This window comes from Amblyomma americanum, chromosome 2 (assembly GCF_052857255.1).
Source record: "Amblyomma americanum isolate KBUSLIRL-KWMA chromosome 2, ASM5285725v1, whole genome shotgun sequence".
Classification (NCBI taxonomy): Eukaryota; Metazoa; Arthropoda; class Arachnida; order Ixodida; family Ixodidae; genus Amblyomma; species Amblyomma americanum.
Window position 1 is genome coordinate 55,890,477 of NC_135498.1, and position 15,456 is coordinate 55,905,932.

The 15,456-nt window shown below is 41.9% G+C and overlaps 1 protein-coding gene across 2 annotated transcripts in view; it reads left to right on the top strand.

Annotated features, from left to right (window-relative positions):
• LOC144121285 (uncharacterized) overlaps positions 1-15,456 on the top strand; it is a 27,679-nt gene continuing 12,223 nt past the window's right edge. For both annotated transcript variants that reach the window (XM_077654406.1, XM_077654405.1), the window contains exons 1-7: positions 1-195; positions 3,872-4,031; positions 7,259-7,407; positions 8,006-8,188; positions 10,181-10,297; positions 13,033-13,119; positions 14,565-14,703. In XM_077654406.1, the coding sequence (XP_077510532.1) occupies positions 61-195; positions 3,872-4,031; positions 7,259-7,407; positions 8,006-8,188; positions 10,181-10,297; positions 13,033-13,119; positions 14,565-14,703 (970 nt within the window). In that variant the 5' untranslated portion in view covers positions 1-60. The remainder of the gene's footprint in view (positions 196-3,871; positions 4,032-7,258; positions 7,408-8,005; positions 8,189-10,180; positions 10,298-13,032; positions 13,120-14,564; positions 14,704-15,456) is intronic.

Consider the following 15,456-nt stretch of genomic DNA (forward strand, 5'->3'; position numbering starts at 1 on the left):
GCCGCCAGTTGAGATCACCGATCGCCGCCGGTGGGTGTGCACCGCGCTGCTGCCGGTACAATGGTTAGCCACCAAGACGCTGTTGCCGCCGGTGGCGAACTTGGCACCACAGGACGCGAGAGCCCGCCCGCCACCTTCAGCCAGCTGGGAATACCAGTTGGCCCAGATCTCCGGAACACCGTGCTCTTCGGACCGGTAACGTGCTTTGCCGCCTCGACAGCTGCTGTTGATAGCGGCATCGCGGGGCGTCAGGCGCGCTCTGTGCCTCGATGACGTACTACATTTCGAATGTCGCGCAGTGCCTGCGCTGCCAGTCGTAGAACGCAGTCACGCGGTCACTGTACAGCATTTTAAAGGTCTCCTAGTGGCCCCCTCCGTGCTGTCGGCCGCGTGTGATCCTGATGACAAGCGCACGAAGAACGCGCGCGAAGACGCGTTGCCTTCTCCTTCGATCCTTGCATTTTAATGTGTAATTTCGTGAATTTTGTGTTTGACAGCTTAGATGTTTAATTATTTTTAAATTCCCGATGCCTGGCATATAATAAATAAAATAAAATAAATATCAACCGTACTGCACGGAGGTCTGTCTCCCTGCCCTTCGTTACACTGTAACCGTGCTCCTTTGCCTCTTAAATGTATGTATAAGCGCAGCATATCAGCTTGAAGCTGTCACTCGTGGAAGAGGATCGTTAAGGGGCCTGGCACATCGCTAAATTTAGTGCCCGTAGTGCGTGCAATATTGCTTATCTGGAAACTGCATTCGCTGATATCCGCCAGTAAACGTCAGAGGCGTACTTGATAAGTTAATTGTTTAACGCCAGGAGACAGTTGTGGTGTCTGCGGTGTCGTTGTGAAAACGGTGCAGAAACCGTTTCTTTTTTTTATTTTCGCTGGATTGTGTTTGTTGCATACAAATTATAGAATTAGTCGTTTGAGTGAATTAAATTGCGAGATTATCATTAGTTTGCGTATTGTTTTTTTTTATGTTGATCTTATAACTTCGATCACACTGTCACACTATCGATCACACTATCACTAGCTGTTACAGTGATGTAATTGAGTTCACGTTGTGAAATTGTTTGCTTGATATGTTACATATATGCCCATAATATGTGCACAGCATACACATGCACACAGCTAGAACAGTGAATGTATGAGTGTCCTCTCACTCGTATTCTAGCAAGGGAACATTGCAAGCCTTCCTTATATGCACAGCACTGTCAACTTTTCTGTTTTTCGCCGCAGTGCATCGAATCTTGTTAGGTGTTTTTAAGTTAGTCATGCTGAATGAATTGTTTGTAGTCTTGAAAGTACAGATGCAAGGTTTTTTAAATTTCTGCGGCTGCTTATATGAGTTTTCATGGATATGAGAGAGAGAAAAACCACTTCATTAAAGAGCGACAGATTAAGCGCTCAAACAATCCTCGGCATGGAGCACCAGAGAGAGCTGGTCATCCAATGGCTCCCATGCTAGCCAGGTACTCCATTCTAGTTGGTTGTACTGATATCCAAGCCTAAATCAAGAGGAAATGGTATTGGGCAGGACGTGTGCAAAGCTGATGCTTGTACTTGTTTGGGGAAAAGAGTATACTGTGCGGAAGGGAAGGTAGGTGGGAAAAGCAGTCAGGTGAGGAAATGACATTAGAATGTCTACGAGGGTGGAGTAACCACAGCTGGCGCGTACCACAAGACTATTGCTATTAGATCAAAGGGAAAGGCTTTTGTCCTGCAAAGCTTGCTACTTGTTCTGTGGTAAATATGATTAGGCCCCTTTGTGTTTCAGATAAAAACCAACTACACCTGCTTCTTATATCCTATGCAGGTTTCTGAAATATTAGATTACGTCCAGTTTTTGTCTGCTTCTAAGAAAATGTTGTTTGCCAGTGCAAAAGCTAAAGGCACTGCATGAAAAAGCAGATTTTGTCAATCAGTTCTTGTAGTGTTTTGAGACAATTGACAACTTAAAATTTGTTTTTTAAGGCTTGTCTATCATGGCATGGCTTCCACTTAAAGTACCTTGTAGAAGTGAGCATCTAGAACATAGGTACTAACTGAATTTTTATTGACATATTTGTATCAAGCACTAGTCCGCTAACGACATCTTGTTGTAATGCTGTAGTGTTTTTAAAATGGCCACTGCGATGTTAAATGAACGTTTTCACTGTGGGTGCTAAGATGGGCAGTGCTAGCATGGACATAGAAGTGGTTCTCAGGGAATGGCACTGAACACAATAAAATAATTGTTGTAAGTGAGAAAAAAAATATTTAATTTGGGAAACAGCTTCTCGATACAGTGTGTTTTTACAAGATTGTTTATAAAATAAATGAGTAAAAAGTAACCTGTCCTGCATTCTGCCGGAAAAAGTAACTAAACAAAACAACAATTATGCAACTTTGTCTTGAATAGACCAATTTTGACTCAAATCCAAAATTGAAAAATAGCACTTAATTTTATCCTCCAAATTTCAAGAAAAGGAGAGAAAACCTCAAGATGGAGAAACTTATATAGGGATACACGCCATGCTTTCTAGGACTCCGTGTTTATGGTGCTCGGCCGCTGATCCGAAAGATGCTGGTTCGATCTGCGGCAGTCACATTTCGATGGAGGCTTGAAATGCTGGAGGCCCATGTACTGTGCGATGTCAGAGCATGTTAAACAACGCCGGATGGTCAAAATTATCCGGAGCCCTTCACTGCGGTGTCCCTCATAGCCTGAGTCACTTCAGACACTTCGGAGCATTAAACCCCATTAAACCACGCTTTTTATGACTTGCAGGATATTCCCCAGTAGCACAGGTAATCGGCCCAATATTGGAAGTGTATTGGCAAAATCTGGTCCTAGAAAGGGCCACAGTGAAACCATTCATTTCCAGTATTGGGCCAATTACCTGCACTGCTTGGGTTGCAACCTATAGTTTCATGACTGTAGACCGGTACAGCCAGCTAAATGGAGGCACCAGGCAAAAGGTGAAATTTTTAACCACCCACCTGATTTGCACGGAATATTCAGTTATGTTATGCATATCTCCCTGGTGGATAGAAGGGGTCCTCCTTCTTTGACCTCACATTAAAATCTATATGCATATCTATTATACTGATGAGAAAAGTGAGTGTGCCTAAGATAACTCTCTTTCTGAAAATGCCTGACATTTGTGCTCACGTGCACTCGAAAGTGAAAAAAGAGCACTGCTATTGAGGGTACTCACTATCTAGTTATTTGCTGTAGAGTGCCATAGATACGTTTCAGAAATTTCATTCAAGGGGTTTTCTTGAGGATGCTTACGGCGTGTGCACTTCCAGCACTTCAGTGAAGTCAAACTTTTCGTTTTCTGCTGTACGAATCAGAATGGAACTTTTTGGACAGGTTCTTCACTAGTGCAAAAATTTATTGCAACAGTTAACAACAACAAAAGCACCTCATAAACCGCAAAATGCATTCCACATTGCAAATGGACAAAAAAAACATTTGTTTTTGCCATTAGCTTTTTCTGCTGTCTCCTCACCTTTTATTTATTTATTTACTTTCAATACTCTCAGGGCCCGGAGGCATTACAGAGAGGAGGGATATACAAAATCGGCGGTGATTTCCTTGAATTTCTGTGTCGGTGATAGCAGCGATGAAGGATGTTGGGTTGTATTTGCTTTTTTGCAATGAACTTTAGTTCAAAACGCATTGCAAACCAGTGTATTGTTTGCTTTCAGTTACCATTTATTCAGGGACTGAGATGTTATAGGTGAGAATTACTGCAGGAGCTATACTGCCTTCTATTCAAGTTATCTTGATGAATATCGCTAGAACAAACACTTGTACTTTCATGTGCTAATAACTTACCATCTTGTATCTTAGTAAATAGTATTTTTTTTATTGCAGATTAAGCCATTCAGAGCTCTGTCTTCATTAGAATGGACGTTTTTTGCCATTTCATCGTTGAGCCTCATCGTGTCTCTGGGCTTCACAGTAGAACGATTGATAACATTGCAAAGGGACTCGGATGATTACACCTTTGCCATCATGTTGTGCTTTACATCAAGTAAGTTGGTTATTTTTATGTGTTAAACTAGTTATTGAAATCATTAGCCTAAAGCCAGTAGTGTGAAAAATCTGAGATCTTTAATTTAAAAAACATACTGCATGGAACTGGTGCATACTGTCTTATGACAAAAGATTGCTTGCCACATTCATGCATTTAACAGATTGGGGCATTTTACGTCACCATTCGAAGCAATTCTGCTAAAGTCTATTGTGTGTGTGCGTGTGTGTGCGTGTGCATGCTAGCACTTTACTGGCCATTCCCCGCATTTAACCATTGTATGTTTGTCTGAAGCCAGTTTTCTGGCAGGCTGCTCACCTGCCCACCGGGTAGTGGGCTACGTATATATAGGAACAACACTCCCAGGGATCTATGAATGGAGAGAATGAACGGTTCCGCATATATATAGACATTAACCCATTATCACTTTCCGAACAACTGCCATCCGTGAACACTGGATCTGAACACCGTAACCGAAGTGTAAGCCGAACTGCTAGCGCACCTAATTCAAATTTGGCCTAACTACGTAAATCGACTATTTTTTTTTTACGGCTACTGCTTTGTTTTTAGACAAAGAAAGGATGTATGTACATTTTTCAGGAGAGCAAGCCGCTCGGTACTGTAACCATCAATCCATTACTTCTTTTCATCATCTAAACACTAGACATTCTACAAATGAGAGAGCTTTTACAATAATGGAAAATGTTTGGATCACGTCCGGCAGCTGGTCTGCAACAAGCGTTGCTGTTGCACTCAGGTTTTCTAATGACTGCAGCCTTGACCTATGGCTGGAATTCATGTTTCTTGCTCTCCTTCTTTTATTTTTGTTTTGCCTTTGTAGTTTTACTCATGGTGGAGGAGTATAAAATTTATCATCCGAAGTGCAATTGATTATTCACTTTGAGTGTGGTGGATATATTACAACCACCAGATAAAAAGCTGCAATGTTAACCAATAGAATCAGTGCGGTAATGCCACTGTCAGTGATGTCAGAAATGCTTGTATTATAACATTCCCATCATCACCTGGCTCGAAAGCAAGGAACAGTGTATAAGGACCATTATTAACTGTAGTCACTGGAAATTTGTCTTTGAAATGCAACAGAGTATTTTAATATTGCTTGAGTAACACTTAGCACTAAATTTCTGTAGCATTTGCCTAGGTAAAGCATTTCTGCATTCGATCACCATGCATAGCAGTTGGAAAAGTGAAGTTTGGCTCAAACTGGCACTTCATGTTATGGTGGTGAACTGGGCTAACTGGCAAATATTCATATTCAACTTGAACCAGAATGAAAAAACATGGACATCGAGAGAAGAAGACAAACACGGCACTGCTTCTCCTGCAGCTTCTCTTCTTGGTGTCCGTATTTTTACATGCTGGTTTAACTTGAGTGTTCTTCCTCTTGAGGACAACAAGTGCATCATGCTATCGGGGGCTAACCTACTGAGAAAATGGGGGGCGCTCGATTTGGTGCAGAAATATGAAAGCGGTGCTTTGCACCTGGCTGTCTTTACAACTACCACATAACAGAGAACAGAATTCTTGGACAAAAACTATGGCAGGGATACCAAAAAAATATTTTAAAATTTCTGCAGCTTATGAGCAAGAATAACCAAGCATTGACCAAGCGCAGAATGACCAAGCTTGGCACCTCTAACAAGCTTGGACGAACGAAGGAGCTTAAGGTCAAGTTCGCAGAATGTGCAAAGTCAATTGTCTGCGCACTACTGTATTTCAATGACTTGTAGAAAAAAGTGTATGGGGCAGAGTGGGAAGTGTCTGAATGATCAGCCATGAACATTGTTACAGTGTAACCAACATGTGCAGGCAGTTTCTTTATGCGGACTACAGTATGTGTGATCACGACTGCAGCCTACCTTACGAAAGCCACCACAGTGGCTCAGTGGTTATGGCGCTCGGCTGCTGACCCGAAAGACGCGGGTTCATTCCCGGCCGCCGTGGTCGAATTTCAATGGAGGTGAAATTTTAGAGGCTCATGTAGTGTGCGATGTCAGTGCACGTTAAAGAACCCCAGGTGGTCAAAATTTCCGCAGCCCTTCACTATGGCGTCCCTCATAGCCACAGTTGCTTTGGGGCATTAAACCTCCATAAACTGTAAACCATAAACTTTACAAAAAAATGCACCGTCATCACCAGGAATAGCGCCCAGCTGGCCTATGAGATTATAGAGGTGAAGTTGAGCTACACTTTACGGGACACATATGTGTCAAAGCATCCATCAGTTTCACTATCTCACAAGCAGCTAATATACCTGTATTTTCATTGAAGTTCTCTACTACCCATGCATGAAGCTTAGCTTGCTTATATTCTACTCTGCGGTTCACAATAAATTATTGGTAGTTTAGTGTCCTCGTGTTGGGTTGCATTATAATTATGAAGTCTTCTCACACCAAACTCGTCTAAACTGCTGTATTAATGGGAAACAGGCTGTGACGATGCTGTGAATTTCTTGTGTCCAATGTCAAGGTAGCCAAAGCTGGCTAAAGCCAAGCCAATCCTAGCCCAACAGAGAGTCAAGCAGACAATGGCCTATAAGTATGCAGTAATGTAACCTCCATATCTCTGAATAAATAACCCTTGTTGTTTACACCTATCATTCACATTTTCAACTTTCTTTTTTTCTCTCCCTGTTTTTTTATCCTATCTTCACCCAGTACGGTGTAACCAACTAGAAACATTTTCCTATCTGCCTCTCTTTTTCCTGTTCTTATTATTTCTACTGTCAGAAAGTAAAAATATCAAGCTGTAGTCACAAATCTTTCATGTTGTTAAAGAAGCTGAGTGCTGTTACGTGCTGCCATCTATCGCCATCGCATTCATAGCGTCCAGAATTGAATCATAAGTCACTGCGGACAGAGCATGTACCTTTGCAGTGCATGGTGCTTTGTTTTTCTTTTCATAATTTTCAGCTTGCAGTGTTTGAACCAGTAATTTCTACACCAGAGTAGGCTTAAGTGATAAACACATTGCGCATAGGTGAACACAAATATAAACAGGTCATTTTGCAATCGGCTATGTGGCGCGCAGACCTGCCCACTTTAGAGCACCCTTGATCAAGTTGCCACATTGTGCCCATAGAACGTACACATACATGATTGGTTGTTTAATTATTTAGTGCACTGCTTAATTGCATGCAGTTTCCATGGATAGTCCTCTTGCCTTTGCATTTTCAATACCTTTTTATTCTTTCTTTCTTTTTCCAGTATTCTGTTTCTTCTACATTGTGCATGGCATACTGAAAGAAAGGTACCATGAGATTGCAGTCTTCTTGGTCAGCACTGTTCTTCTCATCAGCTACCTGATCATCAACGTTGCCTCTGCACATGCAGCTGGAGAAAGAACTCTGAAATGGGTGCGGAAAATGGTCTAGATGATATATACTAAGTATTGGTAACTGGCATGCAAGACATCTTTCACAAGTAGCATGTTAATATACGGTATGATGTATAGGGACCAAGGCCTCGCATTTTAACTTGCTTTGAAGCAAATCATTAAATACCTAGTACTGACACTTCATAATGGAAATGTACAGTGCAAATAAAGACAAGGACACAAGGAAGACACATGGAACACACGTGTCTTACTTGTGTCCTCGTCTTTATTTGCGTTGTACATTTCCATCATGAATCACCAACATGCCCAGACTGCCACCTTAGGGCACTTCATGTGGAAATTTTTTAAGTCAGATGTCCTTCTACAGTTTATTAGTGTGTTGGATCGTTAGTTTTTTTTTTCCCCTTATTTTTTTCTCAAACACCTTTGGTAGAGCTTCAGCGGTGCGAAGGTGAAAAAAAAAAATGCTTAACTACTGAGTGGCAAGTTGTAGCGCTGCTTTAGGTCGAGGTGCTCACTGTGGTTCAGAATATTTTTCTAGCTGCGCTTGAAGTGAATTTATTGAAATGCATTGTTGTGCAGTAATTTGAATCCAAATTGTTGCGTGTTCTACGCAGGTGCGGCTAGGCATTGCCGTCGTGTTTTTAGTTGCCATCGTGTTCCTTGGCGGGCGGGTAATGCTTCGCTATCGGCGCGACCGTAAGCTGCTTTTCCTAATCAACGCCAAGGAAGATCTGCAGTCCATGATTGGATGGCTTTTCCTCTGTGCTTCTCTCATCTTCTTCGACGTGCAGCTGCAGGTAAGGTCAATAGTGACGACCTGTCTAAGAGCCCTGCAGTCAGCCACAACTACTGCACTGCAGTGTAGCCATGGCACAACACCTTTGCTGAGGGTGAAAAGTAGCGCTATATTTTCCAAGTTTATTCCTGCTCATCATTTTTTGAAGGAATCAGCAGTAGCATTTGGCAGTGTGTAAACATTAGTATACAGTAGGCTGCAGGTTGTTCGGAAGGCCACTCTTACACCAAGCATGGGGCACAGTGGCCATGGGATTTGCTGCTGAGCCCGAGATGACAAGAACGAATGCCAACCATGGCAGCTGCATTTCAGTGAAAGTGAAATTCAAAAACACCTGTGGACTGTGTGATGTCGGGATGCGTCAAAAAAAAGACTGTGGCAGCCAGAATTATAGCATTATAGCATCTGTCACAACCCACATGCAACTTTGTTATGTTAAGCACCACATACTACATACCTGCCAAAAAGGCCAAGCTTCTGCTGTATGCTTCACACACACTGGGAAATGAAGAAATGCTCCCAGTCAATGACTATACACCAATTCATATGGACTTGAACGCATTTAAAGGGACACTGAGGTAATTAGAACTTGGTCTATATCGATAGGGGCCTTCTTATTGCAAAGAGACCACTCTGACCTAATACAGAGCCTTTGTAAGCTAAAAAATACCAAAAAAAACAATGTAGGTGTGCCCATCACGAGTAAAATGTGCACATGAACACCAAGTTTGGTGTTTTGGGCACAGATCCCAGAGTTTATGCTATAGTGCCATTCACTTCAAAACAGCAGCAACCCATTGTTTTCGGTGTAGACATCACGAGTTTAAACGAGTGGCGGAAACATTTTTTAAATCCAGTTTTTGTGGTGATAAATGTGTCTTTTGCTGCTGGACAAATGTGAGCATAGCCAGAAAGAGATAGGAAATCAGTTTTTGCTCAAGACAACAATTATTAAACGAAGTTGTCCTCAGTTTAGCATAGTGGACAGCGCAGAAGAATCGGGGTGAGGAAAGAAACAGACATACGAAGCACTCAACCTTCACCACCTTGCCCCGTTTTCTGTTCTACTGTTCTCGGTGTCCCTTTAAAAGCAACGGTAAAGATCTGGTTATTTGATAAAGTGGGATTTCGGTCAAATCCTTCAGTTTAAGAGATTGCTGCAAATTTCAGATTAATTCTGGAAATTTTGTTTTTGAAACTTTGTATGTCTTTCATGGGAGAACGTACAAAAACTCTGTGTAAGTTATACTTGTTAGAGCAGTGAAAGGGGAAAACTGACACCTTAAATTGCTCTAAACATGGTTTTGTTAAGTCAGTCATGCACGGTGCTGTTTAAGGTGAATGTTATTTTTCTACCACAAGTGCTTCAACACTATCATCAATAGAGTTTTAATTGAAACCTGTTTGTTACTGAGCCAGATTGCTGCAAAGGTGACACTTCAGGATCTCGAATTTCTGTGATTTTCAAGAGCTTTAGAAAGAATTACATTAAGAATTAAAGTCTAATATAAGCTGTATCCAACTGCTCATAGTAGGAAGGAAAATTATAAGGTGAGAATTTATTCACTTATTAGTAAACAGTAAAGTGGCACTTGATCCTTTACCACATTCTTGATGCAACTGACACTTCACTGTCATCTCGGTTGACTAATCCCATACTTTGCTCATTCTGATGCTTTCAATTTTTTTTTTTTTCCTCCTATGAAAAATGAGTGAAATTTTTCAGCACAATGAATGTTATAGGGTGGGAAGTGATTTTTTGTGTTTCCACCCTACTTGGATCTGTAAAATGATCTACAGTATGCAGTAAATAAAAAGAAATATGTGGCCAAATTTACACTCTACTTCCATGAATAACTAGATTGCCTTTAGTCAGATTTAACAGATCCAGTTGAGATAGGCACTTAGCATTTGCCTATTGAGTGTTGTTTTGCATTTTTAATTTGGTTTTGTGGCCAACTGGCCAATGACATCTGGCACTCTTTGCTTGCAGGGCACCATGCTGATCTTTGTCATGAACAATGGCACGAATATGAACAACACTGAGAAAATTGTCCTAGCTGTGGGGGTACCAGTGACCATATTTTGGGCTGTGGCCGGAATCCGCACAGTGAGTGGTGTTTTGTCTGTAGAACTTTGCTGCTTTGCCTTACGGAAGTTGTGACAGTTTATGCTGTGTGGCCGAGGTTGGCTACACTTGATCTATTTATGGGAACTGGTGAAGCCACTCGTAAGTGACTATTTTTCTCTATCCACAACTGTTCACATCTGCAGTTAATGTATGTGACATGAAAATTCATAATTTACACGGCTTTGGATTTTCTGTTTGAACTAATCTTCACTGAGGATCCAAGTCAGGTTAGCGCCTTCAATTTTTCCGTAGCACCAACATTCTCCTGGAAAGGATACATTGGTGAGAACCCTGGAGAGCATGGAAAGAAGGCTGCGTGGGCCATTGAGAAAGGGAGGGTAAAGAAAGAGCTTTGAAGAGTAGGGAAGGGAAAAAAGCAACATTGGGTGCAGGGCTGGGCAGCGCAAAACATGAAACAGTGATGGCACGGCGGCCACAGGTGCATGTGAGGTCATATGCACTAGCACATAGAAGGCTTTGCCACACTTGATTGTGTTGTGTGTATTCCTGCAGCATTGCTGAAGAATTCCTTCTTAAATGATACAGGCAGCATGGAAGACAAAGCTATGTTCACATATAACCTTCAGCTAGGGCTTTCTGGAACAGTCCATACCTGCATTGTAACCGTAATTTTTTTTTATGATCCTAAAGGCTTGCAATACATTCATGCATACGTGGTATATTTCCAACAACCAGCTAGTGTCATGTCGAACGCCACGTTCACTGCAACTTCTGTCAGTTGAATAAGACAGTTTTGGCATTTCGGGAAGACATCAGACAATTCTGGCTGATGGAATCTTGTCTGATTGCATAGATTTCCTGCTTCTAGTTGCTGTGTGTGCGTTTTTTACTTTTGCCTTGGCAGCGCTGCTGCTACTGCAACTCAAACATGATAAACACATCAAAAGCAGCAGAAATAATTTATTGAAGAACACACAGTCAAGGTGCTCATCAGAGGCATATCCTAGAAGGACATAATGTTATAACTGCACTCTTCATGTACTATTCTTACTGCTGCAGATGCCACCGCCAGTCAGCATTTGGAGCATAACATATTGCGACTTGTTCTTCCCGTCTTTGCTGGTTTGCCTTGTGCGCATGTTTCTTCTGTGGTATCCTGTTTCAGACACCCGGCCTTTTTCCAAGGTCCATGCTCCTCTGCTGAAGAGCACGCCGTTCTTCTATACCTTCATGCTTCCCACTGCTTTTGCTGGTTTCCCTTCTCTTGTACTCACTGGCATGGTTCCTGACCTTCCAAAGGGTTATGCTGCTTGCCATGTCTTGATGTAGAGCATGGCGGTGAGGCCACTCCACACGCTTAGCCCCTAGCATATGAAATCACCACATCATCCCGTGGAGCTGTGTATTTTATTTGTTTGTTTACATACATATTCATTTCTTTGTGTATACACATGCACATGTACTACTGTGCGATGTCAGTGCACATTACAGAACCCCAGTGGTCGAAATTATCCGGAGCCCTCCACTACAGTGTCCTTCATAGCCTGAGTCGCTTTGGCACGTTAAGCCTTCATAAACCATAAACCACATGCACACATACGTAATGCAACAGCTGGACTCATGCTCATCCCTAATCTGGCCAGTGCACTTTCCTCCTCTGTTTTCTTCCCTCGACAATGCATGGCCACATTCTTTTTGATGCACACGTGTTCAATACAGCACTTGTAAAGCTGTTGAAATATGCACATGACACCTAGCAGCCATAAAAAGGAGGTGGTTCATGTAGTATGCATGTGAAGATATTGCCATTAAGGGTATATATTAGTCGATTCAGTGGAACTTGTGTAGCTGAAGAAGGTCGTTGACTTGAAAACAGCCATGCAATATTGACTCAAGATGAAAATATAATATAGCTGCCAGTATCTCTTGGAGTTCGCTAAAAAAAAGAAAATGCGGGAAATAATTACTGTAATGCTACTGGCATGTGAAACCTAAATCGTCTGTGTTTTATTTTAATGGCAGTTTCTATCTCTGCTCATTATGCACTATGTGTTGTTCAGTTTTTCGTGCCCCCACTCAAAAGGTCCTCATAGCGTTCATAGCATCAGGTTCATGTTATAGATATAGAGTGAAACTTCACTCCCCACAGTGGCTTAGTGGCTTTGCCATTCAGCTGCTGATCCCAAGTTCATGTGTTTGATCTCGGCCACAGCAGTCTCATTTCCATGGAGGGGAAATAAAAAGGCACCAGTTCGCTGTGCATTGTCAGTGTACATTAGTCCCAGGAGGCCTAAATTAAACCAGAGCGCTGCACTATGGCCTCCCTCGTAGTACATCAAAGTACTCGGGTTCGAACCTGACCAGGGCTGCCGCAATTTGGTGGAGGCGAAACGCAAAAAGTGCCTGTGTGCTGTATGATCCCCAGGTGGTCAAAATTATTCTGGAGCTCTCCACTATGGCACCTCTTTCTCTGTTCTTTCACTCCCACCTTCCTCCCTTCCCTCACAGCGTAGTTGAAGTGTCCACTGAAAAGTGAGGCGGTTACCGCGCTTTTAATTTCCTGATATCCAATCATTAATAGTCCATGTGTTTCTTCAGGAGGTTAAACCCTGAAATTTACAATTTGCATGCATGCTTATGCATATAGCTGCAGAATGAAGCTGGTGATGAATTTGTAAATTCATAAGGAAATTTATTTCCTGCAAGTGGCAGCTCTAACGTGTGACCAAACTTTTTTCTCATGTTCACTGCAGATATACAAGGAAAGCAAAGCATGGCTATGTTTGTTTGTACTGCTATGGTTCCCAAATGTCGTCTACATAGGTCTAAGGCTCTATCATGTAAGTAAACCCCCTTTTCTTTACCAAACACACCTTCTAACACTTATCAACAGTGAGATAAACACCAACACAAGGGTGCTGCCTGCATCTCTTTTTTTTTGTGGAAGGACCCTGTGGTGATAACCCTTGTGAATGCACATTTGCAAAACTAAGCAACAGCATCAAAGCATAAGAAAATTTGCAGTAGTAAAAAGAAGTTGGAGGCGGACTGTAGTAATGATACAAGACACAACTGAGGCATGCTCCTGGGCTTGCCTAACACCCATTAAGCTGACCCCAAACATGCTTTTCTGCACTCTTTTACCAGTGTTTATCTTGTTATCAGTTCATGTTATCATAGCTACATGGTGTCTCCATCCATTTTGAGAAGATTGCTTTCTAAGCTCGTTCAACATGCAGCTTGTGGAAGTTCATTGTGTCAGCTTATTTCATTTTGGTGACCGCAGAATGTTCCCTCCAATTCAGTGTCAACCACTTTGATTTGAAATGCATTCTAGCAGAAAATTGTTTGCTCTATATTTGCTTCAGAATAAAAATATCGCTGTTTGCACACGCTTATCGGCAGGTGCTGGGAGTGGACACAGTCATTTTGTAGGCATGGTAAATGAGGAGGCACCACACTTAGCCCTTTGCTCCAGGAAGAATTGTGCGAGCTGCAGCAGTCGTCAGAATTGTTTCCTAGTGGAACAAGGAAGTTTTCTGTGGGAAGTGCAGTATGAATACAGTTATTGCATGATAGCTGACACCATGGTCGTTTTTTTCTAAATGTGTTTCAAAAATTTATTTGTTTATTTTTTTACAGAAGATTTTGCTTCTAACGCATGCCTTGGCAGTGTTTCTGCATGACAGTTTCCAGAGGTTAAAAAGCTGTGTGCGTTAAATTGGTGACCATGTTGTGATTGGATTGGTTGATGACCTGAAACATCTAAAAGTTCAATTGGCAACCATGTTGTAACTGCGTTGGTTGATAACTCAAAAGATCTAAATATAAATCCTAGCTTAATCTTCAAGTTTGCGTTACATTAGTGTTTGGTGAAAGAAAAGTGTGTCATGAAACAATGACAACCAATATTCTGCAGTACAGTGTAGGAATTACAACCCTCAATCAGAAATCAGACTTTTTCACGTAACACTAGCTATGAGCCTGTCTTTGAAATTATGTAAAACTGGTGTTTTGCCACACAGGTTAACTTAATTTCTTGCACCAGTTAGTCGCTGGAGCCATACTGTTGGCATGTAACAAATCCACAAAAAGTGCCCAAAAGTAATAAAAAAGGCAAAATTTACTCTTTTGAATTAGCTGCATGATCATTCTGAGTGGGCTCTGTCAAAATAGAGACATTCTCTATTGAGTGGATTGACAGGCAGTGAAGCCTAGCCGGTGAGTGCCTCCTGAGTGAATACCACTTTCCCAGTTGAACGAAGCTTGATACTCTTCTTTGCAGCTGAAGAAAAATGAAGCAGAGACGGCACTCTACCGAGCCACAGTGGCATGTGCTGTAGTGGCCCTGCTGATTCGGGTGCTGCTTGCAATCAACATGGGCATCGTGGTGCGCAACTTTGGCCGTGGGATTCGGGAAAAACGTAAGCGTGCATACTTTTTTTTATCTCTTTGAAAATGTTAGGGAAAGCAAAGGCTACAACACAGAGTAAAACTGGGACAGATATTGGAGAAAGATCAGTCACCGATGGATCAACACAGTGATGATGTTGGGCAAGATTTTGCAGCAAAACAGGCAATTGCTGTCATAAGAGTGTAACACTGTCACTATTGTTAGCAATACATGCTCCACTGTGACAGCAGGCGTGTAAGTGTGCTGCCGTTGCTAAGTACAGCCTCAATCAAAAGTCATCAGGTGGCAGTGTTTGCTCTTGAACTGCAATTTAGAACCATAACTGAACCTTAAAAAGCCAAATAGTGTTAAAAGTTGAGGACAAGGGTTCTTTCTCACTCGGCAGAGACCTATAGCTTCAAAGCTGTCATAAGGGCCCCCACTACTTGACTGAAGAGTGAACCATGCGGCCTGGCAGTTTTTGACCAAAGGTGTACAGTCGTGAGCAGTATGAGAGGGAACAAACTTTTTTAGAAAATTGCAAATTTTTGGGTTATTTCTCCACTAAATTTGAGAGTGACTTTTAGATGTTTTATGCCAAGAGGATATCTAGTTAGAAAACTGACAAAAAAAAATGCTCTTGTCAAACACAATTATGGATATCAATGAACGAATTCTCTTTGTTCTCTCTCACATTGCTGACGACTCTACACATGTGGTTATGACGAAAAGGTGGTAGCCAACTAGCTGGAGCCCAGACCTCCACCTGAAGTGTCATTCAGCT